Raw genomic sequence first — 24,669 nt, forward strand, 5'->3', positions numbered from 1 at the left:
AGTTCCTTATATATTTTGAGGAAAAATCAAGAAAGTTAGTATTACTGTTATCACTTACACCTCTCAGGGATGTAAAATGACAAACACTAATCTGGGTTTATGAATCACAGTATGGCCTTCTCAGTGCCCCAAGTCAGAAAACAGGCCCCTCTGAATGCTGCCCAGGTAAAGACACATAATCACTGAGCTGGGTCACAAAATCTGCTCTCTCTTCATGATCCTAGGTGGCCCTTCTAACAGCTGGTTTACAGACAGGCCCAAAATCCTACCTGTAAGTTTTGTAACAAGAAATACCAACGCTTACCTGAGTGAATCTATTAAGGAAGGACCGAGGCAAACCCTTTCTTCCCCCTCCTTGTCGATAAGGATTCTGACAGCCAAAGATCTTCGTCTTCTTGTGCTGAACTTTAAAGTTCATGCCTATTTCAGGAATGTAGATTTCTGCTCGATGATCAAAACAAGCATTTAATCCTTCTAACACAGACTGAGAAGCCAGGTTCAACTATTGTGGTCAGGTGAAAGAGAAGGGAGAAGATGGGGAAGAAATTACTACAAGTAACTTACATACAGATCTCTCCTCTCAGCAGGTTAGGTGAGTTCCTTTACAATGTTCTAAGAATGAAAGATTTCAACTGCTCTTAAAATATCACCATGTGCCACATGCTGGGAGAAATCTCCCACCAGATTAGAGCCATGGTAAGATGGTCTGAACCTTCCAAGCCCTACAACTACAGAACACTGTTCATTTGGTGATGTGAGAAAGAAAAATACACACACACACACACACACACACACAGAGAACCTTCTTGAAAATCACGACAAAGCAAAGTGACAAAAAACAAATCAGTAAACTCTTTAGGCCTCAATTTTCACATCTGTAAAATAAAGAGGTGAGACAAGAATCATTTATTCACCAATAATTTACTGAACATCTACAATTTCTAAGTCATTGTCCTAGATGCTAGGACTGCAAAGAAAAAACTGAAATAATCTCTGCCCTTGAGACATATTTATCTAAGCAAAGTTCAAATTATTTAATTTTCCCATTGAACAGATTTTGTGGGGAAAGCTTGCAGTAGTCCATTTTGGCCACAAGGTGGCAACCTTGTATCAGGGAGGCAAAATACAGATAGACAGCACTGATGTGACAAAGACGAGTGGACACTGCCATCAAGAGAATTAAGGTCCGGAGTGTGATTCAGCCAAGTCAAAAGGGCTGGTGGGACCTAACTGATAAATTTTCAATGTGAGCATTTACACTTTGGAAGCTGACAAACACTACAAATAACCTCTCGGTTTCTTGTTTTGTTGATTGTCTTAAGAAAGTGACAGAGAAAATGTAATAATGCAGATTAAACTTAAATGTCATGTATATATGCATATATACATTATGTGTGTCTATATGTATGTGGATGGATATTTTCTGGAATCAACTGTTAAACATTTTTACCAAGACAGAATTGGTTAAGGTAGAGAAAACTACATTAGATTTTTTTTTTTAAGTATCACCAAATGAAGGAACTAGAGAAGTGGTTTTCACTGCTGTGCAAAAGCTAAAAAAGAAAATCATTTAAGAATGTCATATGTCATGTTTCTAATAAGCACTATACCAAATGCCTTCCTCAATTAGCTTCTTGGTTTTGAAAATGTAAACGCTGATGTATTTTTTGGCATTCTTTTTTCCTAATACCAGGAAAGATTTTTCCTATACAAATAGGTCTAACTTAAAAGTATCTCCAAAATATCTGTAAAGTACTTAATTGAGAGCAGAGTGCTCAGAGTATAGTAGGTGCTTAACAAATGCTTGTTCCCTTCCACCCTTCTCACTCATCCTAAACCTTCCCTATAAAATATAACATCTCATTATGCATGAAGTTTCACTGCTTAGATGAGTTCTCCCTAGAAACATACAACACACACACACACACACACACACACACTCACAGTCACACAAACACAAGACTCACCTCATCTAACACAATCCAATGGCCTGCCTTCAGTGCTGCCAGTAAGGGGCCATCACGCCATGAAAATTCTCCTCCTTTTCCCCCTTCAACAGGTAAATTTGCTCCAAACAGGTCTGTAATATCCTTCATAGAAAAATGGGGAAAATAAATTATAGGGCAAGTGCAATGCAATTAATTTGCTCTTAACTGGGAATACATAATGGCTAAGGAATATATTTTAAGACCAAATCTGGGATCCAGGCCTTTTTTTTCTTCTCACTAAGTCTGATAGCAGTTACTTAGGTTTTAATTCACAAAGATGACTAATGATGAGAATAGTAACATTTTTGCCTTCTCCTGTATTGCAAGAGATAAAATTCAGAATAAAATATGCAAGGCACTATAGTAAGAATACATCTTACAAAAAGATAGCTCCCCATTGTTCTAGTTGGTAATATCCCCCTATGCTCAGCAATACTGAACTGCCATGTTAATTTTACCCAGCAGCATGTAATTCTCACCTTTACCCACTAAGAGCCACAGAAGTAGAAATCAAGTCCAAACCAACATTTATAAAATCAGAAACCAGCAGGACTGACAAGTATAGTATCTTGCCACCAAAAGGTGATAAAAAGACACTTAAACACAAACTAGGTACGTTGATACACCAGCATTCAACAATGGAGCACACAGATCCAGCCTTCCTTATATTAAACTTATCAGTGTCACAAGCATTGAAAAAATCAAGACAATCAACAAATGGAAAACAAATTGATATCACAGACGGTTACAGGTAAGTACATTTTAGGAGGAAGGTATAAAGGAAGTATGTAACTGAGACACAGCTTGGGTAGACAAGCCATGGAAATATCCTCATCGAAACGTTTAAGTTTCATTTGTATTAATAAATCAGCATTGCCACTATATCCCATCCCCTTTTTTCATTACTAATACAAACCCAATGCTGTAGAATGTAGAGCACTTGGGAGGCAAGGACTGCTTTGCTTTTATCTTTTAGTATCTCAGGTATCTTGCACTTAAATGTTGAATTGTTAAGTACAAAGCAATTAAACTTTGACCTACTTGTGTTTCATTATTGTAGAAGTTAGTACTCAAAAAGGGTTGTCTGTGCCTTTCAAAATAACAACTAATAAACCATTTTAAAGTTTTCAGAGGTTTCATTTGAGCTTTGAAATACTACAATTATTATTCCATTTTACAGATGAGGAAAATGAAGGTCAGAGAGGACTTGCCCAAAGTTACATAGCTAGTATCACAAGAGAAACATGAACCCAGGTTTTCTTGGCTTCAAATTCGACATGATACCCACACTACCACATCTGCAAACATCATAAGGAAAATCTTTTCAGGGCAGAAATGTGGAGCACAGTTTGGAGTAGAAGAGACCGAGAGTCCCCCAAAAAGACTCTCTTACACAGTGTAATTAAGAATTGCCACTACTTCTAAGACAGAAAAATGAGGCATGAGTGGAAGATGAGAGGGAAAGGAGAAAATTTAAAACTGAAAATCTTATGGAAGTGAATGCTGAAAACTAAAAATAAATAAATAAATTTTTAAAAAAGAAGAAGAAAAAAAAGAAAAATGAGGAAAAAAAAGCTAAACAAAGCTAAACAGTGAACAGTAAGAAGGACATCTAACATCCCACCTGGTGATTCATGGCAAAGCTCTAGGAAAAGGAACTTTTGCTATCTAGGCCTCATTTTCTCTAGCTGGAGGTAGAGATAATTCTTAATTAGATGTAAGTAGGAAAGTACTCCAAGTCAGTTACCCTAAACATACCTTTATAACTACACACCATCATACACATATCTGCCAGTAATTACAAAGTCCACAGAGCTTTCCCATTTTTAAAGTGGAGATTTAGAATAAAATCTTAAAGCAACAGAAAAACAGTCAGAAGGCAGTCATTATTTGCATAAATAGTTACAGAAGGGAATGGACATCTCTTTTCAACCACATTCATGTCTGAAGCAGGTAGTGTTTTTACCTTCTCTGTTTATAAATATCTATGAGTAGACATTATCATAGCAAAATCTGTCCAGCCCAAGAAAAACTGGTGCTTACCGTTTGTTCAGACAGGTTGATTCGCACAAGGTGGTTACCTGAAGCTTTTGCTAATGCTAACACTAAACTGGTCTTGCCCACCCCTGGGGAGCCCTCCAAGAGAATGGGTTTGTTCAATTTTGTGGCCCTTAATACCCTTTGGGCATTCATAGCTGTAGTGCCTGCACTGAGGGCGTAGTCTGAAACATCCCGCCTTTGCAAAACAGGTCCTAAGAACAAAGAGAAAACATGTACAAGTTAGAGGACTTGTAAAAATAAATATGGTGATTCTGGCAGTCAATATCCATGCAGTTTAACATTTATAAACTTTATTAATAACTAACTAGTTTATGATTAAGAACTTATTATTAGTGATTAACTAATAACATTTATAATGATGACAGTACTTATTCCCTAAATTGATGTTTTCCAAACTCTTTTACAAGTGTTTGAAATGCCTATCAACTTTTAGAGACCTTCTCTACCAACATATATGTGTGTGCACACATAGAATCCAATTATTAAACCTATAGTCAAATGGACACATACACACATGCATGCATACATATAGTCATACATGCAAACAACTGTTCAGGACTATTACTTCATTGATATAAGTAGCTCCCCAATGAGGAATCTCTTCCCAGCAATGTAGATTTGGCAACTGCTCTGCAAATTTATAATCTTACAGCACTATAAGCACTGACAGGTTAAGTGATTTGTCTAAGAGTCACATAATCCACCCCTAACAAGGGACAGGACTTGAATCCGAATCATCTTAGGCTAGTATGTTATTCGCTAAACCACACTGTCTTTCAAATGTAGATTTAAAAAAAATTTATGAAGACCTCATCAGTAACCAAGTTCCTTTATAAACCAATTATCTGGAACTTGAGTCTCATTTTCCAAGGAAGTCAATATAACATCAATGATGGTTAATAAATAGTAAGTACTGACATTCACGCAACATAACCAATCTGTTGACAAAAAGTATTTCTACCTTCAGATCATCTCCCTTCTCTATCTCTTTCTCTCCACTGCCACCCTAGGAAGGGCTTCAAAGCCTCCACTGCCTGGACTATTACAAACAGCCTTCTGGGTGGTCTTCCAAGCTCAACCTCTCCTTACTCCAGTCTATCCTCCACTCAGCCGCCAAACTCCACCCCACCCCCAGCTAAATGCCAGTGGCTCCCTATTACCTCCAAAATCCAACATAAAATCCCCTGGCATTTACAATCCTTTACAACCTGGCTCCTTCCCACTTTTCCAGCGGTCTTATACTGTATTCCCTTCCACATACTCTACAATTCAGCAACACGGTTCTTCCTGCTGTTCCTCCAACGAGATCCTGCCTTTTCACAGGCTATCCTCCATGTCTGGAACGTCCTCCTTCAAGTTCAAGACTCAGCCACCTTTTGCAAGAGGGCTGTGTGCCATGTGAGACTACTTCCCATTTATACTGTATGTATCATATATGTACTTAGTTGTTTACATGTCCTCTCTCCCATTAAATGTGAACTCCTTGAGGGCAGGGACTATGATTTCTGCCTTTCTATGTACCCCCAAAGGTAAGCCAGTACCCGGTATGAATTAAGGACTTAATGAATGCTTGTTACCTGACAGAAGTTTACAATTTACAATGCACATTCCTCACAACAACCCTATAAAAAGGGCAATACAAATATTATCTCAATTTTACAGATTAAGAAACCAAGACTTAGAAAGGTTAAATGACTTGTCAGTCATAAGTGGAAGAACTGTGAATCCAACCCAAGCCCAGTGCTTTTCCAATGCCACACTACTTCTGGGTAAAGAGGCTTATTTATTCATAGGGCAGCTGAATGGTAGTACTAATAGCATAACATAACAGAGTCATTGTTCATATGAGAAAACGTACCTAAGGTTCTATCTCTGTATACCAGGAATGACTCTGCTCACTGCAGCCTTGGCAGCAGAAACAAGAGTCCTCTTGTTCAAAGTCCCTAAAGGTAACTGATGGGAGAGGGCAAGTTTTGGTGGGAACTTTCAGGGGTTGGAAGGAATCCATGAACAAGCATTTATTAAGGGTCTACAATGTACCAGGCACTGTCTTAAGTGTTGAGGATACAAAGAATAAGCATTTTCTTCAACAGCAATACCTTAAATGCCAGAAAATTATTTCCAAGAAGAATAGGATGAGGGAAAGGAGAAGGGAATGAGGGCAGGAGAAGGGTATATCCAACAATCAGGTGAGGAAGATAATGTCCCCTACAAATTCTTTAAGTTGTGAGCAGAAGACAGTTTTCCCTAATCAAACCATACGTAACAGAGGATCAAAGAATGTTAAGAGCTGGAAGGGAACTCAGGAACATCTCAGTTCAATCTATTCATTTAATAACTGTGGAAACTTATGATTCAGAGAGCCTCATTTATTTAGCAAGACAGTACAGAGAAGTGAGAGAATGAGGATAAGAATTCCTATATCCTGATGGGCAGGTCTCTATTTTTTTTAATCAAACAGCATGACAAAGTTTCTAATGCCATATTTAATTATATAATATAACAATTATCATAATGATGCCAACACTGTACTTCTCTTAAATAGTATCTCCTAATTTCACACAACCAAGCCATGAATTTCTGGGGATGTGTCCAACCAGCTTCTACCAAATACTCTATCAACAAGACCTGAAGCCTCAAGTTCAACCCAAGAAGCTTCGATAACTAACGTTTCCCAGCCTACCTGCCACAGCAAACCATTCAAAAACCTTAGGAGGACTCAGCATTGACAGCCAAGGATTAACTGTACTCAGCAGCCGATACACCATACATTCGCAAGAAAAATGTTCAATAAAGGTATCTTCTTCTAACCAAGGCTGTGGCAAAGGAAGATGGCCTAAGCTGACACCTGAAATTGATTGTTTTCAGACACTAAGTAATGAACTAATACTGAGAATGCCTACTCTGTCATCCTACTTATGTAAGAGAATCACAGCATCTCAAGTTGGAAGGAAAGACAGTGACCATCCAGCCCAACCCGCTCATGAACTCATTTATCGTATCTCTAACAAGAGAGGTCAACCAGCCTCTGATTGAAAGGGGAACATGTACTACCCATCATTGCAGCTCATTCCAATCTATGATAGTTCCAACTAAAAAGATATTTTATCTTACATCAAGCCAAAATGTTCTTTTAGGCAACCCACTGCTCTTAGTTCTGGCTTCTGAAGCCAAGCAGAAAGAGCCTAACCTTGCCTTTTAATGACAGCCCTTCAAGGACAGCAATCTTATTCCCCACAGTCTTCTCTTTTCCAGGGTAATCATCCCCACTCTTTTTATACTGCATTTGGTCAATCAATGTACTTCCTAAAATAGGAACCCATACATCAGTGAACACCATACTTTAGAGGTGTCCTGAACAAAACAGAATATTCTCTGTAACTCAGCTACAAAAGTAGTGAAAATACACTTTTGGGGGCTGCAAACCTAACCACCATTTACAACACTTTGTTTCTACAGAAAAAAATGCATTTTGCATTTCAAACAACTGACTTATAAATGAACTTTTCGAACAGGATTATGGGTAAGTTATGACTTGTTTTAAACCTTTTTCTTTTAACAAGCTATAAACCTATTTAGAAACCACTGTCAAAAGTATACATGTGCAGTGATACAGGCACTATAAAATGGTTTAATATTTCTAAAAGACATGCCAATTACATGTAAATAAAGAGCTGAAACAATACTTATTCTATTAAAAAAACGCTAAAAATTATGCTTTGACCCAAAATTCAATTTTGGGGAATATATGGCAAATAAACAAACCAAAAGGGGGGAAAAACCCTAACTCACAAAAAAGCGTTCAATGATGCTATGTAGAATAGCAAAAATTTGGAAACCATTCAAATGCACAACAGGGCAATGACTAAGCAAACTATGGTATACTCACATGACAGAATGTAAATAAAACTATTAAATACTACAAGCATATGGACCATAGCAACACACAAAGTATTTTTATGAAATACAACATGTATACGCTGTCTACAACTGTGTAAAAATTGAAGCATGTTAATGAAACAGAGATCAAAAGAGAATTTGGTAGTTTAATATTCATTTGAGAAGCAGCGTGATGTAACAGAGAGATTGTTAGAAGCTAGAAGACCAATCTCCAAAAACCATCTCTATGGTTCTGGCTAGCTTTGTGACTGACCAAATTGGTTAACCTCTTAGTGGTCCTTGAGGCAGCTTTCTAAGTCTCTTGGTTGCAAAGAAGGTGCTGACTGACTTTGGTAGAAGGAGTTTCTTCACCCAGAAATTACCTATAACAACGAACTCTATCTAGGTCCAGTCACTATCCTCAATATTCATTAGTTTCTTTTTTTCTTGTAAAGTTGTATTACAGAAAGGAAACAACTGACAATATGAAGATGCTTGACCAGGGATTCTAACTGGTGCAGCTAATACAAAATGAACAAGTCTAAATAGTACCTAAGAGCCATATCCATAAAAATAACAGCCAACTGGTTTGTTTTTTTTCTCGACATAAGGAGTCTATAATTTTCATTGATATGATTTAAAATAAAGTCATTCTTACCCCTTGGTATGAAAAAGGGGCGGATACCACAAAAGTTGTCCATGCAAATAAATTCCTTATCTTTGGTTTTGTCATAAATCCTTAGTTTATTCTTCATAGAGTCCGTAAGTTGGACCACCGTAGAAAGTTTCTTGGTCAGGAATTGCAGACATTCTTTGCGAGCCAGGGGTGCAATATCAAACCCACAGGAAGTTGTACCTAAAAGATAAAGCGCTACCATATTAATTAAAATCAAAACCTACCAAGTCTTATGGCTAGTTAGCAAGATTTGTATCATAGCTACATGAACAAACTCTATCCTTTCTTGCTACAACCTATACATTGCTTTAAATGTAAAAGGAGTCTAAAAAAATCATACTGATCACTTGATGTTATATGCTTCCTACAACCTACTGAGGTTAAGAGATTATCTTGTGTAAGTGTATAACCTATATCAGATTGCTTGCTGTCTTGGGGAGGAGGGAAGGAAGAGAGTGAAGGAGAAAAATTTAGAACTCAAAATTTTACAAAAATAAATGTTGAAAACTATCTTTACATGTAATTGGGGGAAAAATCCTATTAAGAAAATAAAGAGTTTATGTAAGGCTGAAGGTCAATTCACTTCAAGCTTTTGCTCAATAACGATGAAGCTGGATGAAAAGAGTGCTTGATGCCGAAACTAAATCAATGAATATGACTGATCCTTGGGGATAGCACAACAATTTCTATATGTGTTCAACTTTAATAAATTATAACCAACTAAAATATATCTAAATTAAACATAAATTAGTTAACTGAATTTGCAGTTAAAGACTGGAAAACAGCAATTATATAAGCTTGTATAACATCTGATCCTAAGGGCTCTCATTACCAACTTACCTGAACCTATTCCATCCACATACACCAGGCATGCAGCATGGACAAAAGATGTTACAGCAGAAACGGCCTCTTCTCCCTCCTTCAAGGCATTTTCTGCCCTCATAATATTCATGAAATTGACCCAGGACAGGATATCTCTGATGCTGATGACACATCTTTGGCCAAACTCCTGATTGGTGAGCCAATCTATGAAGTCCATCATAAGCTCAGCTATGTCTGTTCCTAAAACACGAGAGCAGGAAGTTTTAAGACCAAACTCTACAGGCACCTCTGAAGAGTGTTAACCCCCAAATAAGATACATTGTCCCAAAGTAGGCTGTTCTTAGGGGGAGAATCACAGTGAATGAAATGGAAATTTGGCTCAACTCTGGAAATGATTTTTAGAAATTTTAGAAAGTTCAAGAATTTTAGAAAGTATTTTTTGGTTTGGTTCCCAATTTGAAGCGACTCAGTAAGTTGCAGGACAATGTAGTACAGTCAAAAGAGTGCTAGATTCAGAGTCAGAGACCCTGAATTCAAATCCTTGTTCTGCCAACTGCTATCTGAGAGATCACAGGCAAGTCATTCCATCTCTCTTGGCCTCAGTTTCCCCATTTGCAAAATGAGGGAGCTGCAAGAGATGGCATCTGTGGTCTAATTCAGTTACAGAAGTTGGGGACTACAATGGTCCTAGAAGATGGCATATAATTTCCCTCCAAAATTTAAGTCTATATCTCTGACAATGTGGAATTTTTTAATTGACTTTTAAAACTTATCCTCAGGGGCATGTTACTATGATCCTGGAGGGATAAAACAATAAGTCCAAAAGAAATGAACAAAAGCCATTCCGCTGCTAAGCCATTTAATACAAAAGAGAGATGCTGCTTTTTAAAGATGCCAAAGGGAAAACTATTGAGAGAAGAAAAGTCTCCCTTTCTCTCTACCACACCACTACTCCCCTAGAGCTCTTAATAACTCCCTAGGGAAGACTGTTGCCACCTAACTCTGAAAATACTGAACAAGTAAGCTCCTTAAGGACAAGCTGATTAGCACAAAGGCAAATCCCAAGGCTCCAAGGATCACTGTAGTACTGAGAGATTCTTCATTCCAGGGGAATATGAGATATACTCACGGACTCTTTGGAAACAGAATGAATACAGTGGGTTCCTTCTATTGTGATCTTTGTTAAATTAACATAGTTAAGAGGGAGGGCCATCCCCAGCATGGGTCTCAATCCAGACAGAGTAAAAGATCGTATTATTTCAATTCGTCTGTTTCCACAATTCTATCAAGCTTTCTCCTTCTGAAGGTTAATTTTCACACACAGCCAACAGCAAACGATCAAGTTTAATTCTGTTATAAAATATGACTGTTGCTCTAAAAACAGGGTCTGGAAAAAGCATTTGCTGTCATAAATTATTCTCTCTAGAGAATTCTCTGTAATGATTTTAACCACTGAGTTACTCTTAATCCAGACCAGCAGCCTTCCCCTTGTGCTGTGTATAGCAGTAAAATGACTCTGACTTTCAAGTACTCTATACCTGTAGAGAACATAAATATTTGCTTACTTGGTTTCTTGGACTAGCAACCAACCCTTAGATGTAGAAACTGAGACAAACTTGTCTCTCATCTGCTGTATCCCCACAGCTACCCAATATATTTATGCGGCAATGACACTTAAAAAAGTTAGTCATTCTTTTGAGATTTCTCTCTGGGAATCCTATTCATTAAACAGAAGCACAGGGCCCAAAAAACTAAGTGGTAAGACTCAGACCTATGATCTGAACTGCAGAACATTTGCTAAGAAGCATAAATTTAATAAAGCAGCTTGAGTTCAGTGGAAGGTTATTTTTTAAAAAAAAACCCTTAATAATTATGGATAACATCATATAGATAATACCTTAATACCAGGATCTAGGAAGAAAGATACAGTGTGTTATAATGATCTGAACTAGCTTCAATTTAATTTAATTTTTAAATGAAATCAATTAAATTAGGTGAGAAGTACATAATGTGTTTTAATGAGAACATTACCCGCACAACACTTTACAAATTTTTTTTCCCCTCAAAGGCATTCTGAGCAAATAATTAACTATTTTCACCATTTTTCTTTGTTTATACCTGTAATTTCATTCATATACGGAGCACCAAATGAAGAAAGTCCCTATACCAATGCAGATCATCAACTGTTATGTATTTTTTAGTCTCACAAAGACTCCTGGAGAACTGAGAAGTTAACTGACTTGTCCTGGGTCACACAGCAAGTGTCAGAGATAAGCTACGAACTCTGGCTATGCTGACACCAAAGCTGACCCTCCCATCAATTACACTTACAATGGCATGTAAGCTCCTCAAGTGCAAGGACTGGCTCATTTACATCTTTGTAACCTGAGCACATATCACAGTGCAGGCACACAGCTGCCCTTTAAATAAATTCTTATGGTATGTATTGCTACTTCTCTGCCACCACATTCTACAAAAACTTAAGTCTTACAATGGCAGTCACAAAAGTGCAAATATGAGAGAATGACACAGAGACTAAAATATAACTTCTTTCTTGTTGAAGGAGATGAAATTTAAACATCCTGGTGAAGTAGATACTATGAAGAACAACCAGATGGATATGGTAGCCAAAGACTATTAGCCAACTTGGCTGAAATCCATGCCTGCCTCCAATTCCTTATATTCCTTCCCCTTGAAACACAACTCTGTGTGTCTCTTTCCCCATCTCTTACCTTGATGGTCTACTTTCCCCAAAGTTAATCCTGGATGAACACTGCGCTTGACAATCTGAATTAAATCTTTGCGGCTCTTGCTTTGAGGGCACCATATCTCAGTAAATCTGTTACGCAAAGCAGGAGATAGCTGCAAGGGAGAAAAAATCAGTACGAGCTTAATAGCTATAATTTTAGTACCGTGGAAGTGCTTTTGAAACTCCAATTGGCACACTCCCCTCTATCAGTGTTCCAAAATCACAAAAGTAAATTATTTAGTAGATGGTTAGAACATTATGTACATGCTGCCTATGAGTCCAGTGACCCTAACCCCTTGGGTAGGGTGCCATGTAAACTGAGAACAACTCCAAAAACAATTAAAGTCTATGAAGATATCACTAAATCACAGTCTTAAAAGCAGATTTTTGTCTAGTAGTAGAAAATGAAGAATATTTCTGCCCACACACCCCATTCCCCATGGCTTAGAAGAATTCCTAGTAACAAGGGAAACAAACAGCAACTATACCTTTGGCTCATCAACTTCAATACTATGAATGGCCTTAGGAAAATATAAAGTCACTTCCTGACAAAGAAAAGACTGGGTGTCCCATCATAAGACACATGTTCATTATGGCCAACAAGATGATGACGCACTGTCACAAAGAGATCCTTTGATATTACTGCTTGCTGTGGCAAGAACACCTACAAATAGGCCACTTCAATACAAAGGCCATATTGCAAGTCCATGCTTAGCATCTTGCTATTTATTTCTTTTGTAGTCCACTCTCTGTGAAGCTTTTCTTTCAGCTCAGTTATGGCTTTATGAGGTTTGTTTGCTTGTTTTCTAGTTTGCTATTAAGGAAAACGACAAAAAAATCTTATATTCGCTTCTTTTACTCATTTCATGCAGCTTCATGGAATCTTAATTACTTTCATTCAGGATCACCATTTCTCTTCCTTAGCACACTTCATGAACATCCTGAAGCCCTTTTAATAATTTGACTAACAAAACCCAGGTGTCACTTAAATATCTTTTAAAAACAAAGCTGGTTCCTTCCACAAGATAGAAAAGTTTAACTGGAAGTTTCAGGAGTGGAACACTCCTAAGTGGATAAACTAAGTTATTCAAAACCTAAGTAAATTTGGAATTGAGGAAAATACCCCATAAATTACTATTAACCTTACTCAAAAGATGCCACTCCAAGGGAAAGGGAATAGATCTGTTCAAATCACAAGATTAAAGTATATTTTTTATATATATTCAATGAAAAAGCAGGTGGAGGAATAAAGAGGAGATAATCTGCTTTTTTAAAATGGTGCATCTGCTGGGATTTTAAAACTACATAGGTAACATCAGAAATCATTTCTCTGAAATGTAATGTTTTACTTCTGTTTGTCCCCCCCATCCCCACCACCCCAATTTCAAACAAGTGTCCATTTTTTTTCTGTTAATTTCAATGTTAGTCAGGCTCTATAACTGTAACAGATTCACAACATGTTCATAAACCATGAAATGGAAAATGTCGTTATGATGTCAAGAGATAGTTTCTTGGAAAATTAGAAACCTATATACATCCAACAATTGTAGAATATCTGAAAAGGTTATGAGACATTAGATATAGAATATTATTATGCTGTTAAAAAATTTTTTATTATGATTTCTACATGGAAATATGGTAACACGTACAGAGTAAAATCAGCAGATTCTTAAATGTATCCACATTAATAACTTATTAGCCATGTATTTTTAAAGTAAGTATAAATAATTTATTAATTAGAAATATTGATAAGTATAAAACATGTATTTTTTAAAGGCAGAAAAGAAAATTAAGGAAGCAGAGCCCAAAATAGTAAACTTAGGACAGGCCTAGAAAAGGAACAGAACAAAAGACTTTCCATTGCTTGCTTACTTGTTAATTCATTTCATTTTGTCTTGGGAAGTCAGGGAAAGAGTATACCTTTGTTTGGTACATTTATTTGACTTTTTAAAAAATACTTATTAAATTTATAATTTGAAAATTTTTTAAATAAATATCTGTTTGAATCCAAAGCATATTACTCTATAAGAGACATGCAATTTACCTCCTTTTTTCCAAAATCACCCCCAGGGTTCATGGTGGCTAAGATACGGAATTTCTTCCCAGCAGTTAGCAGTTCCACTTCACTACTGTCTTCCTCTGGGCTACCCTTTTCAGCCAATACCAGGGTCTTTTCCACTTCAAGGACACTAAAAGGCAAAATAATAGGGAAGAGGGAAAATGAGAGAAGTCTTGTATACCCAATCATTGCTTTATCTGATTTCAGGTTTAAAATAAGCATCATGCATATTCAAAAAAATAAAGCTCTTCACAATCCCCTTATAAGGGCATAGCTTCCTAAGCAGAAAAAAGAAAACTGTGTCTTTCTACCAGACTCCCCATTTAAGCTACTGTTCAATAAAAGGAGGTGTTCTGAATCACAAAGAAAGCTAGTAAGCAAAGGGTAGTACTCAAGGCCTATGGCCTTAACCTGCAGGTGTCCTGTGACCCAATGCTGTGCTTCCTCAAAAATTCTTTTCATTAGACCATCTGATGGACAGCAGAGGTAGGAAACAGCCTAACACACATGTGATCCATTTCACATTTTAACTCTTGCTAGGGAGGCAGAGAATGAAGCAGAGAAAAGAGCACTGCATTTGGAGTCTAAGGACATAGGCTCAAACCCCTAACTCTGTGTAACCTCAGGCTGACGTCACTCCAGTCCTGCAGGCTCTAGCTTTCTCATCTGTAAAATGAGGGGGCTGGACTAGATGACTTCTGAGGTTCCTTACAGCTCTAAATCTATAATTCTGAGCAGATGATCCTATTTATCTGTAACATGGATACAACAATGCTTCAGCTGAGTAGAGGTACTGATTTGGAACAAATCTCCTAAAGGACCTTTCAGATCTAACATCCGTCTATAATCTCAGTTCTTCCTCAAAGCAAGAATGGGTTTCACAGAAATAATTAAGTTCCAGAAGAATTACTCAAGATTTATTTAGCCTATTTCCTTACTTTCCCAAACTTCCCTTTCTCCAGTGACTTGCACCATGCATATCAATCATGCAGAAAAAAATCAGCTACCCTTGAAGATTTCCAGAGATTGTAACACAAATTCTCTTCTACATCTGTTAAAACTGAAAGAAAGGATGCCAACCCGTAGTGAAAGGGTGATGGGCTTGGAAGTTGTAAAATTTAGACTCAAATACCAGCTCTGGTACTTAATAGTTTTTTGACTATGGGTTAATCACTTAGATTCCCTTAGTCCTAGTTCCTATAAAAATGGAATAATAAACCTCTGTACTGCCTATGTCATGGGGATGTTGCAAGTATCAATAACAACACTGTAAAAACAGAAAAACAACTCTGAAAGACTTACGAATGCGGAACAACACAACCACCCACAATTCCATAAAGAGGTGATGGGCTCAGGGTGTATAATGAGACATTATTTGGGGGATTTAAGCAATAATGGAATTTGTTTTCTTTTTCTTTTTTTTCCCTCCTAAGAAGGTGTGTGGGGACTGATGCTAAGCGAAGTGAACAGAACCAGAAGAACGTTGTTCACAGTAACAGCCACGTCTGTGCAATGACTAACTTTGATAGACTTAACCCTTCTCAGCAATGCAAGGATCTGAGACATCTCCAAAAGTCTCACGATGGAAAACGCTATCCACATCCAGAGAAAGAACTATGGAGTATGAACGTAGATCGAAGCATACTATTTGCTCTTTTTTTTTTCCCTTCTGTTTTGTTTCCTCTTTCTTGTGGTTCCTCCTATTGATTCTAATTCTTCCTTACAACATGACTAATGTGAAAATATGTTTAATGGGAATGAATATGTAAAGCTTATATCAGATTGCACGCCATCTTGGGGAAGGAGGTGGGGAGGGAGGGTAAGAAAAATTTAAAACTCAAAAGTTTAAAAAGTGATTGCTGAAAACTAAAAACAAATTTACCAAAAAAAAAAAAAAAAAAAAAAAAAGGTGTGGGAGGGAGAAAAAAATAAAATTCTTAAAAATTATTTGCAAACCTTCAAAAGTTATATAATGTCAGGTTGTTGTTAGTGTTACTATTACTGACACATACCTGTTGAGTCTTTCCAAGACTGAATCATCAGCTAGTGAAATTTCGTCTAAAAGAAAAAAGCCATCCTCCTTCATTGCCAACACTAAGGGCCCATCATGCCATTCAAAGAGTCTGGAGTGATCAAAATTCTCCTAAGAGATGAAAAAGAAGTGAAAAATAAAAAAGATCTATCATTTCAGGAGAACAAATATGCAAACATATATATATATATACACACACTAACACATATTCACAATTTTAAATAGAATGTAAACTCCTTGAGGGCAAAGACTATCTTTATTTTTCTTTGTAAGAACAGAGCCTAAACTAGGGTTAGGGAACCTGCGGCCTTAAGGCCATATGTAGCCCTTCAGGTCCTCAAGTGTAGCCCTTTAACTGAATCCAAACTTCACAGAACAAATCCTTCTATTAAGGGGTTTTGTTCTGCCTAGTTTGGATTCAGTCAAAGGGCTGCACTTGGGGACCTAGAGGGTCACATGTGGCCCCAAGGTCATAGGTTCCCCATCCCTGCACATAAAAAGTGCTTAATCAGTGCTTACTGACTGACAAAAATGTACGTTTGATTTATGCAACGGGCTGCTAACTATATTACAAAGAAACAGGAAAAATCTAGAACAACAGTTGGAAGCCCATGCTGCCCTTAAAGCCCCCTGCAGAGGGCAGAGAAATGGCATCCAAGGGACACAGTTCTTGGTCAAAATGGCACCTGGAATCAGGAAACCCCAGACTGAACAATAATGCCTCAGACACATAATGCTAAGGAACAAACCTCCTTTGACCTCTGTCTGACTGGTCGGAGACCTCCCAGGAAATCAGATGTCTCCATGTGCAAGTGGCAGTTGACTGAATACAATTTCTGTTTTGCTAATGCAGCAAAAATTTGGCAGATAGTCGTTTTCCCACACCTGTCACAACGAAACAGAAGGTAAACAAACAGACAATGTATACCCACAATAGGGAGAGGAAGCACACTGTGATTTCATAGGTATAGGAAACTTCCAGGTGAGGCCTTCTACCAGCGCTGAGGTCAAGTGACTTGCCTAGGGTGACACAGCCAGTATACCTCAGAGGAGGCACCTGAACCTAGGTATGTCTTCCTGACTTCAAGACCATTCCATGCTGCCTCTCCATGCCTCTAATCAACACCCTCTAAAACCTCAGGCTGAGTAAGATTCCTTAATATAACAGTCACTAACTGGACATTTCATGAAATAAGCATCAGGTAGAAGCATCATTAAAGCAACAGATGAGATGCTCCCACCACAGCAGCCCCACTGTTGTGCTGGCCTTTTTTTCCTTTCCTCACAACAGAACCTTCTTCATTGACTAATGTATCTTTTTCTACTTCTCTTAGTGACCTTTAAAAGATGGGAAAAAAACATCCACTACCCTAAAAACTTCTGAGGAAAACGTGGCCAACTCTGGCTCTTCTCCACATATTCCCACTATAAATCTTTCATTTAAAAAATGAACTTAAAAGACACTTGTCAATTACAGAATTAAAAGAAAATAATTTCTTAGTTACATCAAAAGTAAAGTTTCTTTTTCATAAAAGAATGGGAAGAAGAGAGAATGTAAATAAAGTAGTGGGCAATTTACTTGCTTCTTTAAAAAAAATGGGAAGGGAGACAGGTGGCATAGGAAACACAGACCTGTAATTCCACTGGCATAGGGAACTGGTACAGGTGAAGAAACTCCTTCTATGAACAGAGATTGTCAACTGCTCTGCAATTCACAGAGCCTCAGAGAGTTGTCCAAGGCACTCAGAAACTAAGTGACATACTCAAGATAATACAGTCAGTATGTGTCAGAGACAGGTCTTGAACCCAGATCTTCTGGATTCAATTCTAGCCCTCTATCCATTATGCCACACTGTCACTCAAAAAACTACAAAGGATAATTCAAATTAATATGTTCTGAGCACCCAGAACTCTGCCGAGGTAATCCAACGAAGTACCATTACTATCTCAAGCCCTGCAACAGTTCAAAGAATCATAGACTTTTACCCAGTATCTCCCACCAGTAGGACGGGTTCTCCAAACTCTAATGCCCTTCCGGCCAGAACAGCCAATCTCCTCATATCTTCAGTCCACACAATGTGACTGAATTTGGACTTCAAGGTGGATAACTGAACAGAAAATTTGCCTACAAAATCAAAAAGAGATTAATTTAAGGAAGTTTTGTCTCTTGACAACTCAAGATATATTCTCTAACATTACCTCTCAACTTACCCAGCAATTTTTGGACACTTTCTTCTGAGAAAAGGGACTGTGGACAACACTTCTTTTTGAAATGTTTGTCCAACACTTCCCGTATAACATCCACTTCCTCTTGCTTCCTAACTCGGCCAGCCAAAAGCATAAAACCTGGAAATAAAACCAGAAGAAATGTTAGGGTAAGAATAAGCAAATGTCTGTCTCCTAACTTTACACCTTCTACTCGAGCTTCATGTAATCATAGCTTAAGGGATGGACTAGAGGTGCTAAAGACAACTCTCCCATTTTACCAATAAGGAAACATAGCTTAATAATTGTGAGATTCTAGGTGAGTCACTTAGATCTTCAGTGAAATTCAAATGCAGGTCTTCCTGACTCCTTTTCAGAATGTAAAGTATTGTTTATTTAATCTATCAGTATTAGCGTACTGACATACTACATAATGCAATCAACACCCACAAGGATGAAGGACAGAGGTCTAAAAGGTTGGGGGCAGCTAGGTGGCGCAGTGGATAGAGCACCAGTTCTGGAGTCAGGAGGACCTGAGTTCAAATCCGGCCTCAGACACATAACACTTACTAGCTGTGTGACCCTGGCCAAGTCACTTAACCCCATTGCCTAACCAGAGAGAGAGAGAGAGAGAGAAAGAGAGAGAGAGAGAAAGAGAGATCTAAAAGGACCCTTACAAAATAATGCAAAAGAAAAAAAGTAGAATTCCTGCATGGAAAGATATTTATAACTCATGAGACCTTTGTCAGTATTAGAGTAGTTGGAGGGAAAAAAATTGTATGTATGTATATATAGATATAGATACAGATAGATAGAGGGCACAGGGTGAGTTGAAGATGAAGGGGCCATATCCAGTGAATAAAATTAAGGGATGAGACAGGACTATACTGGGAGAGGGAGAAAGGGAGAAGTAGAACGGGATAAATTGTCTCACAAAAAAACAGAAAAGGAAAGGCTCTTACAAGTGGAGGGGAAATGGGAAGGTGAGAGGGAATGAGTGAATCTTATTCTCACAGGATTTGGCTTAAGGAGGGAATAACATACACACTCAATTGGGTATGGAAATCTGTCTTACCCTACAGGAAAATGGGGGGAGAAGGGGACAAGAGAACAGGAGAATGATAGAGAGGAGGGCAGATTGGGAAAGGGGGTAATCAGAAGCAAACACTTCTGAGGAGGGACAGGGTCAAAAGAAAGAATAGAATAAATGGGGGGTGGGGCGGGATAGGATTAAGGGAAATAAGAGTCAGTTTTTCACAACATGACTACTATGGAGGCATTTTGCATAACTGCACATGTATAACCTGTACACATGTATAACATGTACACTGAGTTGCTTGCCTTTTCAATGAGGGTGGGTGGGGAGACAGGAAGGGAGAAAATTTGGAACCCAAAGTTTTAAAAACAAAAATGTTTTCACATGCAACTAGGAAATAAGAAATACAGGACATGGGGTACAGAAATCTATCCTGCCCTAAAGGAAAATGGAAGGGGAAGGGGTAAGAGAAGGGGGAGAGAGACAGAAGGGAGGGCAGACTAGGGGAAGGGATATTCAGAATGCATGCCATCTTGGGTTGGGGGGAGGGGTGAAATAGGGTGAAAATCTGGAACTCAAAAATCTTGCGGAAGTACATGTTGAAAATGTGGAAGTAAAATGCTGAAAAAATAAATAAATTAAAAAAGAAAAAATGCAAAAAAAAAAACCTCAGAAAAAAAGTAGAACCCAAAGAATTAAGTGTACAATAACTACCACTATATAAGAGGAAAAGTGAATGAGAGTGAACAAAAAATAAATTCTCATAAGGACTTATGAGGGAGTTACTGAAAAACTGTTATTACATAATATGCATTTAAATTAATATGAGTATGAAATTATTTAGCAAGGTCAATTGATTCTATTTATGCATTATGTTGTCTTACAAAAAAAAAGTTAAGAAAAAACAGAAGTAAAAATAAATAAAATGACCAAGTATCTACCCAACTTTGCCAATTTAAAAAGACAACAAAAGCATACCATCATTTGCTAAATGCTGAAGCCAGTCATACTCCTTCTCTGTCTGTTCAACTGATTTGTACCGTTCAGCCCATCGGAAAAGATCCCGAAGAGTGATGAAGCCTTGCTTTCCAGCAAAAAGGGAAGATCCTCTACGATAGGACTAGCAAAGCAACCAAAGAAAACTATTAAATACCAAATTCACAGAACTACATACATATGATTTATGAAGAGGTAAAAATCCCCAAAATCTGCAAAACCTTTAACAAAAATTCATTCCACCATGACAAATCAGAAAGTGTTATTTCATTTTTTACCACTCTGGGTCATTATCCACTTTCAAACCACATCCTAATACTTTAGAATAAGGGGTTGATCAAACAATACTGAGAAGTATGGAATTACAATGATAATTATAAGAAAGCTTTCTGAAGTGATACTTTAATGGGAATGTGTTTAATAACATACAAAAATACACACATAAACTCAAAAACTGAAGAGCAAACATCTTTAAAATACCTAGAGTACTTTAGAACACAGGTTTAAAGAAGCAAGTTAGAACTCCAGGGAAACTAACAGCCTGCATTGTCTTCCTGGAAGTGCATCTGACTTCAACATCACAACTTAGCTGCAGTCTTACCCTAGAACCTCCTTGCCCTGGAACATCCATTAGCCCCTTTAACCTTTCCACTCCGGAACATCCCTTGTCTCTGCCAGTCCTCTTCTCCTACAGGTGATTTCCTCCTGGAGCTTCTTCAATTTAGAAGAGGGGCCAAACCTCTTGTCTGTACTTCTGACTTTCCAGACTTCAACCCCTTTTAAGCTCCCATTGATGTAACATAAACATGAAAATGGAGTCTACCCAGGACAACAACTATCTTTCTTTTTTATTGTATCTGTATCACCAGCCACTGAACACAGTACCTGGCACATAGTAAGCATTTAATAAATGCTTTCTTGCGTCATCTACTAAATTATTACTTTTATCCAAGCTGAAATACATTCTGATATGAAACCTGGACAAGTCTGAGAAAGACTTCTAAAACAAACTTTTCAATATATTACAAATAATCATTTCCCTACTCTCTATACAGAGGTAGGAAATTATGGGGAATGAATGCTGCAAATTTTATTGCATGACAGATTCAAAGAGGCATTTAGAGATACCTTAGATGTCATCTAGTCCGAAAACCTCATTTTAAACATAAGAAAACTGAGGCCCAGAGAAATTAAATGACTTCCCCAAGGTTACACAGGTAATAAGTTTAAGGGCTGGGATCTGAACCAAGGATCAATAGGAGGGAATTCGGAAGTTCACTGAGAGATGAATTTCAGTCGTTACCTGTAGATCCTGCATGACTTTAACCAACTTATTGCAATAAGAAGGTGGCAAACTGCAGCGTTTATGCAATATTGTTTCCAGCTCAGTGCTAGGCAACTCATCAAAATGCAACTCCACAAAACGATTTCGGAAGGCTCGGGAGAGCACCTGGAAGACAGAAAGAGCAGCATGAAAACAAAAAGTTAATTTTTGCTCATCTAATCTTCTAAGCAACAGCTTACTCATAACAAGGACAAGAAGAATAAGAAGAAAAAAAAACCCTCCTATTCTCTAGAATTAAAAAAGAAACAATTCAATCTAGAAAGAATATTCACAGAATGAAATCATTACTAAACACCACAAAAGATGGGCTTTACAAACCTTTCGGCCCCCATAGAGGCCAGGAGGATTCTGGGTTGCAAAAAGCATGAAGCGAGGATGTGCTTTCACAACCTCTTGGGTCTCTGTTATGAGCAATTCCCGGTTGTCATCCAGAAGCCTGTTCAATGCCTCCAGCACATCTGTGGGGGCCAAATTCAATTCATCTAAAATAATCCAGTAGCCTTTTTTCATAGCATCAATAAGGACACCTTGAGAGGAAAAAGATGGAGACAATAATTTTATAAGATACTTCTCGTCATTTTAACATAAAACTGGTTACAAATAAAAGGTTAGAGTAGACAATTATTAATTTGCTACACTGTTAGTTCTAAAATTATATCTTCCTTGAGGACAGCTGTATTATAAAAAAGATAACACAGTCATCTGACAAACAGGGAGATGGTTTCTATTATGCCAAGATAACAATCGCTTCTTCTTTCATTGAAGTAAACTATGTATAAAAAAATGCTTCCTCCTCAACATTTCCTAACCTTGTCATCTTGATCCACTTAAATCACTCAATTGCGTGAACTTCTTCCCCCTCCCCTCCCCTCCCACATATTTCTGGGAATAAGAGTGCCTAACACAACACCTTATGAAATTAAGTTGTCCAGTAGCACTGACACAGTCCAGAGCCCTATACCATAGCAATGGTTAATGTGGTCCAATGGGATATAAGAGCCTTGAAGGCAAGAATGTTTTGGTTTCCAATTATATCCCTAATGTCTAGTATAATGGCTGGTATATAGAAGGTATTTAATAAATGCTTGTTGAATTAAAGAAAAGGTGACTGCCTAGGCCACCTAGATAGATCTCCTTAAAATTCAGAAAAGGGTACCATAAAAAGAAGACTTTTGTAAATTTTTATATACAGAAATTACTATATCACCTTTATGCAGGCTCAGGGAGTTAGGAATGTCACAGAAACATGTAACGGAAGACCTAAACACATTAGGTAGACTGTCAACCCTACCTTCTTTAAATACCAGCTTCCCTGAGGCATCTGATGTGTAGCAACCAATATACTCCTGAATATCAGTATGTTCATGGTTGTTAATCCGCACACAGTGATTCCCACTTGCTGCAGCCAGCCAGTGAATTAGGCTAGTCTTACCAACAGATGTCTCTCCCTGAATCAGCACTGGGTAGGTTCTTTAAAAGATGAATCATTGAAACAAGAAAAATAATACAGGATTACTTGGATTAAATAAACACACACACATATATATTAAAGGGGGATAAATATACAACTATTTTCCTTGCCCAAACACATTTATGTTTTGATTTCCTTTATGTTAATCAAGGCAATGCACCTAGACCCTAAACCCTGGGAATTTAAGCAAGGTTAAGGAGTTGCTAAATGAAAGAACCTTCATATGGAAGGATTAAACATACTTTTATTTCTTAAACAAACTGTCTCATGGAGGAGAATAAAATAGGATTTGTTCTTTGAATACAATGCATAGTAGAAATGCTAACAACCTACACTGCAACTTGGATCTGGAAAGATTCTTTAATTTTATTTTCTTGTTCCTAGGTGAAAACCAAAGGGATAGAAGAAGGCTTTGTCTTTTTGTAATAACCAGATTCAAGCAAAAGTGCCTAAGACTACAGAGCTGAAAGAATTGACTACAGAGAGACTAGGTGGACTGAGTGTGTTGCCAGGGAACATCTGCTAATAATACTCATTCACTAAGAATACTCTGATAAAGATGGGGATGTGAATGCTAGTACTCTTTCCATACAATTTGGTTTTAGGACAAAAGGCTTAATCTAGATTTTTTTATTCTGGTGCTAGGACTTCCAGTGGAGCTGGCTGAGTTTTATCTCTTAAAACTTCATCTGAAGCTTAAAAAAAAATTAGAGTACAAAATCTTATCCAAAAAAAGAAAGTAAAAAGTCACCAAGCTAGTTAGGGACAGGAATAGGAATACTGACAGAAATAGTGGAATAGGGATAGGAGGAAAAGGGAAAGAGGAAGAGAAAAAGGGAAAGGAGCAAGAAGGAAAGGGAAGGAAGAAGAAGAAAAATGCTTCAGAGTTCACTGAAACAGAATGGAAAACTCAGAAAAATAAAGCCTAGTTAGTGCAAATAGGAGATTAGTAACAAACTGAAAAATTACAAAATACTAAGCAATAAAAGAATAAAAATTGGGAAAATAGCTGTAAAGGCACACTACAATCACAGTGCATACTACAATCAATTCCAACTGGATGAGCAAAGGAAAAATAAGTAAAAGTTATGGAAAAATACAGTTCAAGCATGGGGAGAATTTTTATGGAATAAAGGAAATAAATCATTGCAAATAAAATAGATAATACAAAAACAAAAATAGTTTTACTATAAAAAGAAATACTCCCCAAATAAAGACACATTAAGCAGAAAAAAACACTTTACATTAAATATATCTGATAAAAATCTGACAGGTAGAGTTTTGAAAGCAACAAATAAAAACCTTAAAATAATTAAGTAAAAATAATACTTATTACTCAGTGGAAGAAAA

General features: G+C 37.4%; 1 protein-coding gene across 1 annotated transcript in view; it reads right to left on the bottom strand.

Annotated features, from left to right (window-relative positions):
• MDN1 (midasin AAA ATPase 1) overlaps nucleotides 1–24,669 on the bottom strand; it is a 172,875-nt gene that overhangs the window by 81,820 nt on the left and 66,386 nt on the right. The window contains exons 24-38 of the mRNA XM_027855090.1: nucleotides 23,140–23,318; nucleotides 22,167–22,375; nucleotides 21,807–21,953; nucleotides 20,486–20,627; nucleotides 18,478–18,612; nucleotides 18,253–18,391; nucleotides 17,016–17,151; nucleotides 16,247–16,377; nucleotides 14,220–14,364; nucleotides 12,159–12,288; nucleotides 9,445–9,666; nucleotides 8,587–8,784; nucleotides 4,032–4,240; nucleotides 1,968–2,090; nucleotides 305–502 (exon numbers count right to left, since the gene is read on the bottom strand). Of these exons, the coding sequence (XP_027710891.1) occupies nucleotides 305–502; nucleotides 1,968–2,090; nucleotides 4,032–4,240; nucleotides 8,587–8,784; nucleotides 9,445–9,666; nucleotides 12,159–12,288; nucleotides 14,220–14,364; nucleotides 16,247–16,377; nucleotides 17,016–17,151; nucleotides 18,253–18,391; nucleotides 18,478–18,612; nucleotides 20,486–20,627; nucleotides 21,807–21,953; nucleotides 22,167–22,375; nucleotides 23,140–23,318 (2,443 nt within the window). The remainder of the gene's footprint in view (nucleotides 1–304; nucleotides 503–1,967; nucleotides 2,091–4,031; nucleotides 4,241–8,586; nucleotides 8,785–9,444; nucleotides 9,667–12,158; nucleotides 12,289–14,219; nucleotides 14,365–16,246; nucleotides 16,378–17,015; nucleotides 17,152–18,252; nucleotides 18,392–18,477; nucleotides 18,613–20,485; nucleotides 20,628–21,806; nucleotides 21,954–22,166; nucleotides 22,376–23,139; nucleotides 23,319–24,669) is intronic.

Source organism: Vombatus ursinus, unplaced genomic scaffold (genome assembly GCF_900497805.2).
Source record: "Vombatus ursinus unplaced genomic scaffold, bare-nosed wombat genome assembly UNPS02000582.1, whole genome shotgun sequence".
Classification (NCBI taxonomy): domain Eukaryota; kingdom Metazoa; phylum Chordata; class Mammalia; order Diprotodontia; family Vombatidae; genus Vombatus; species Vombatus ursinus.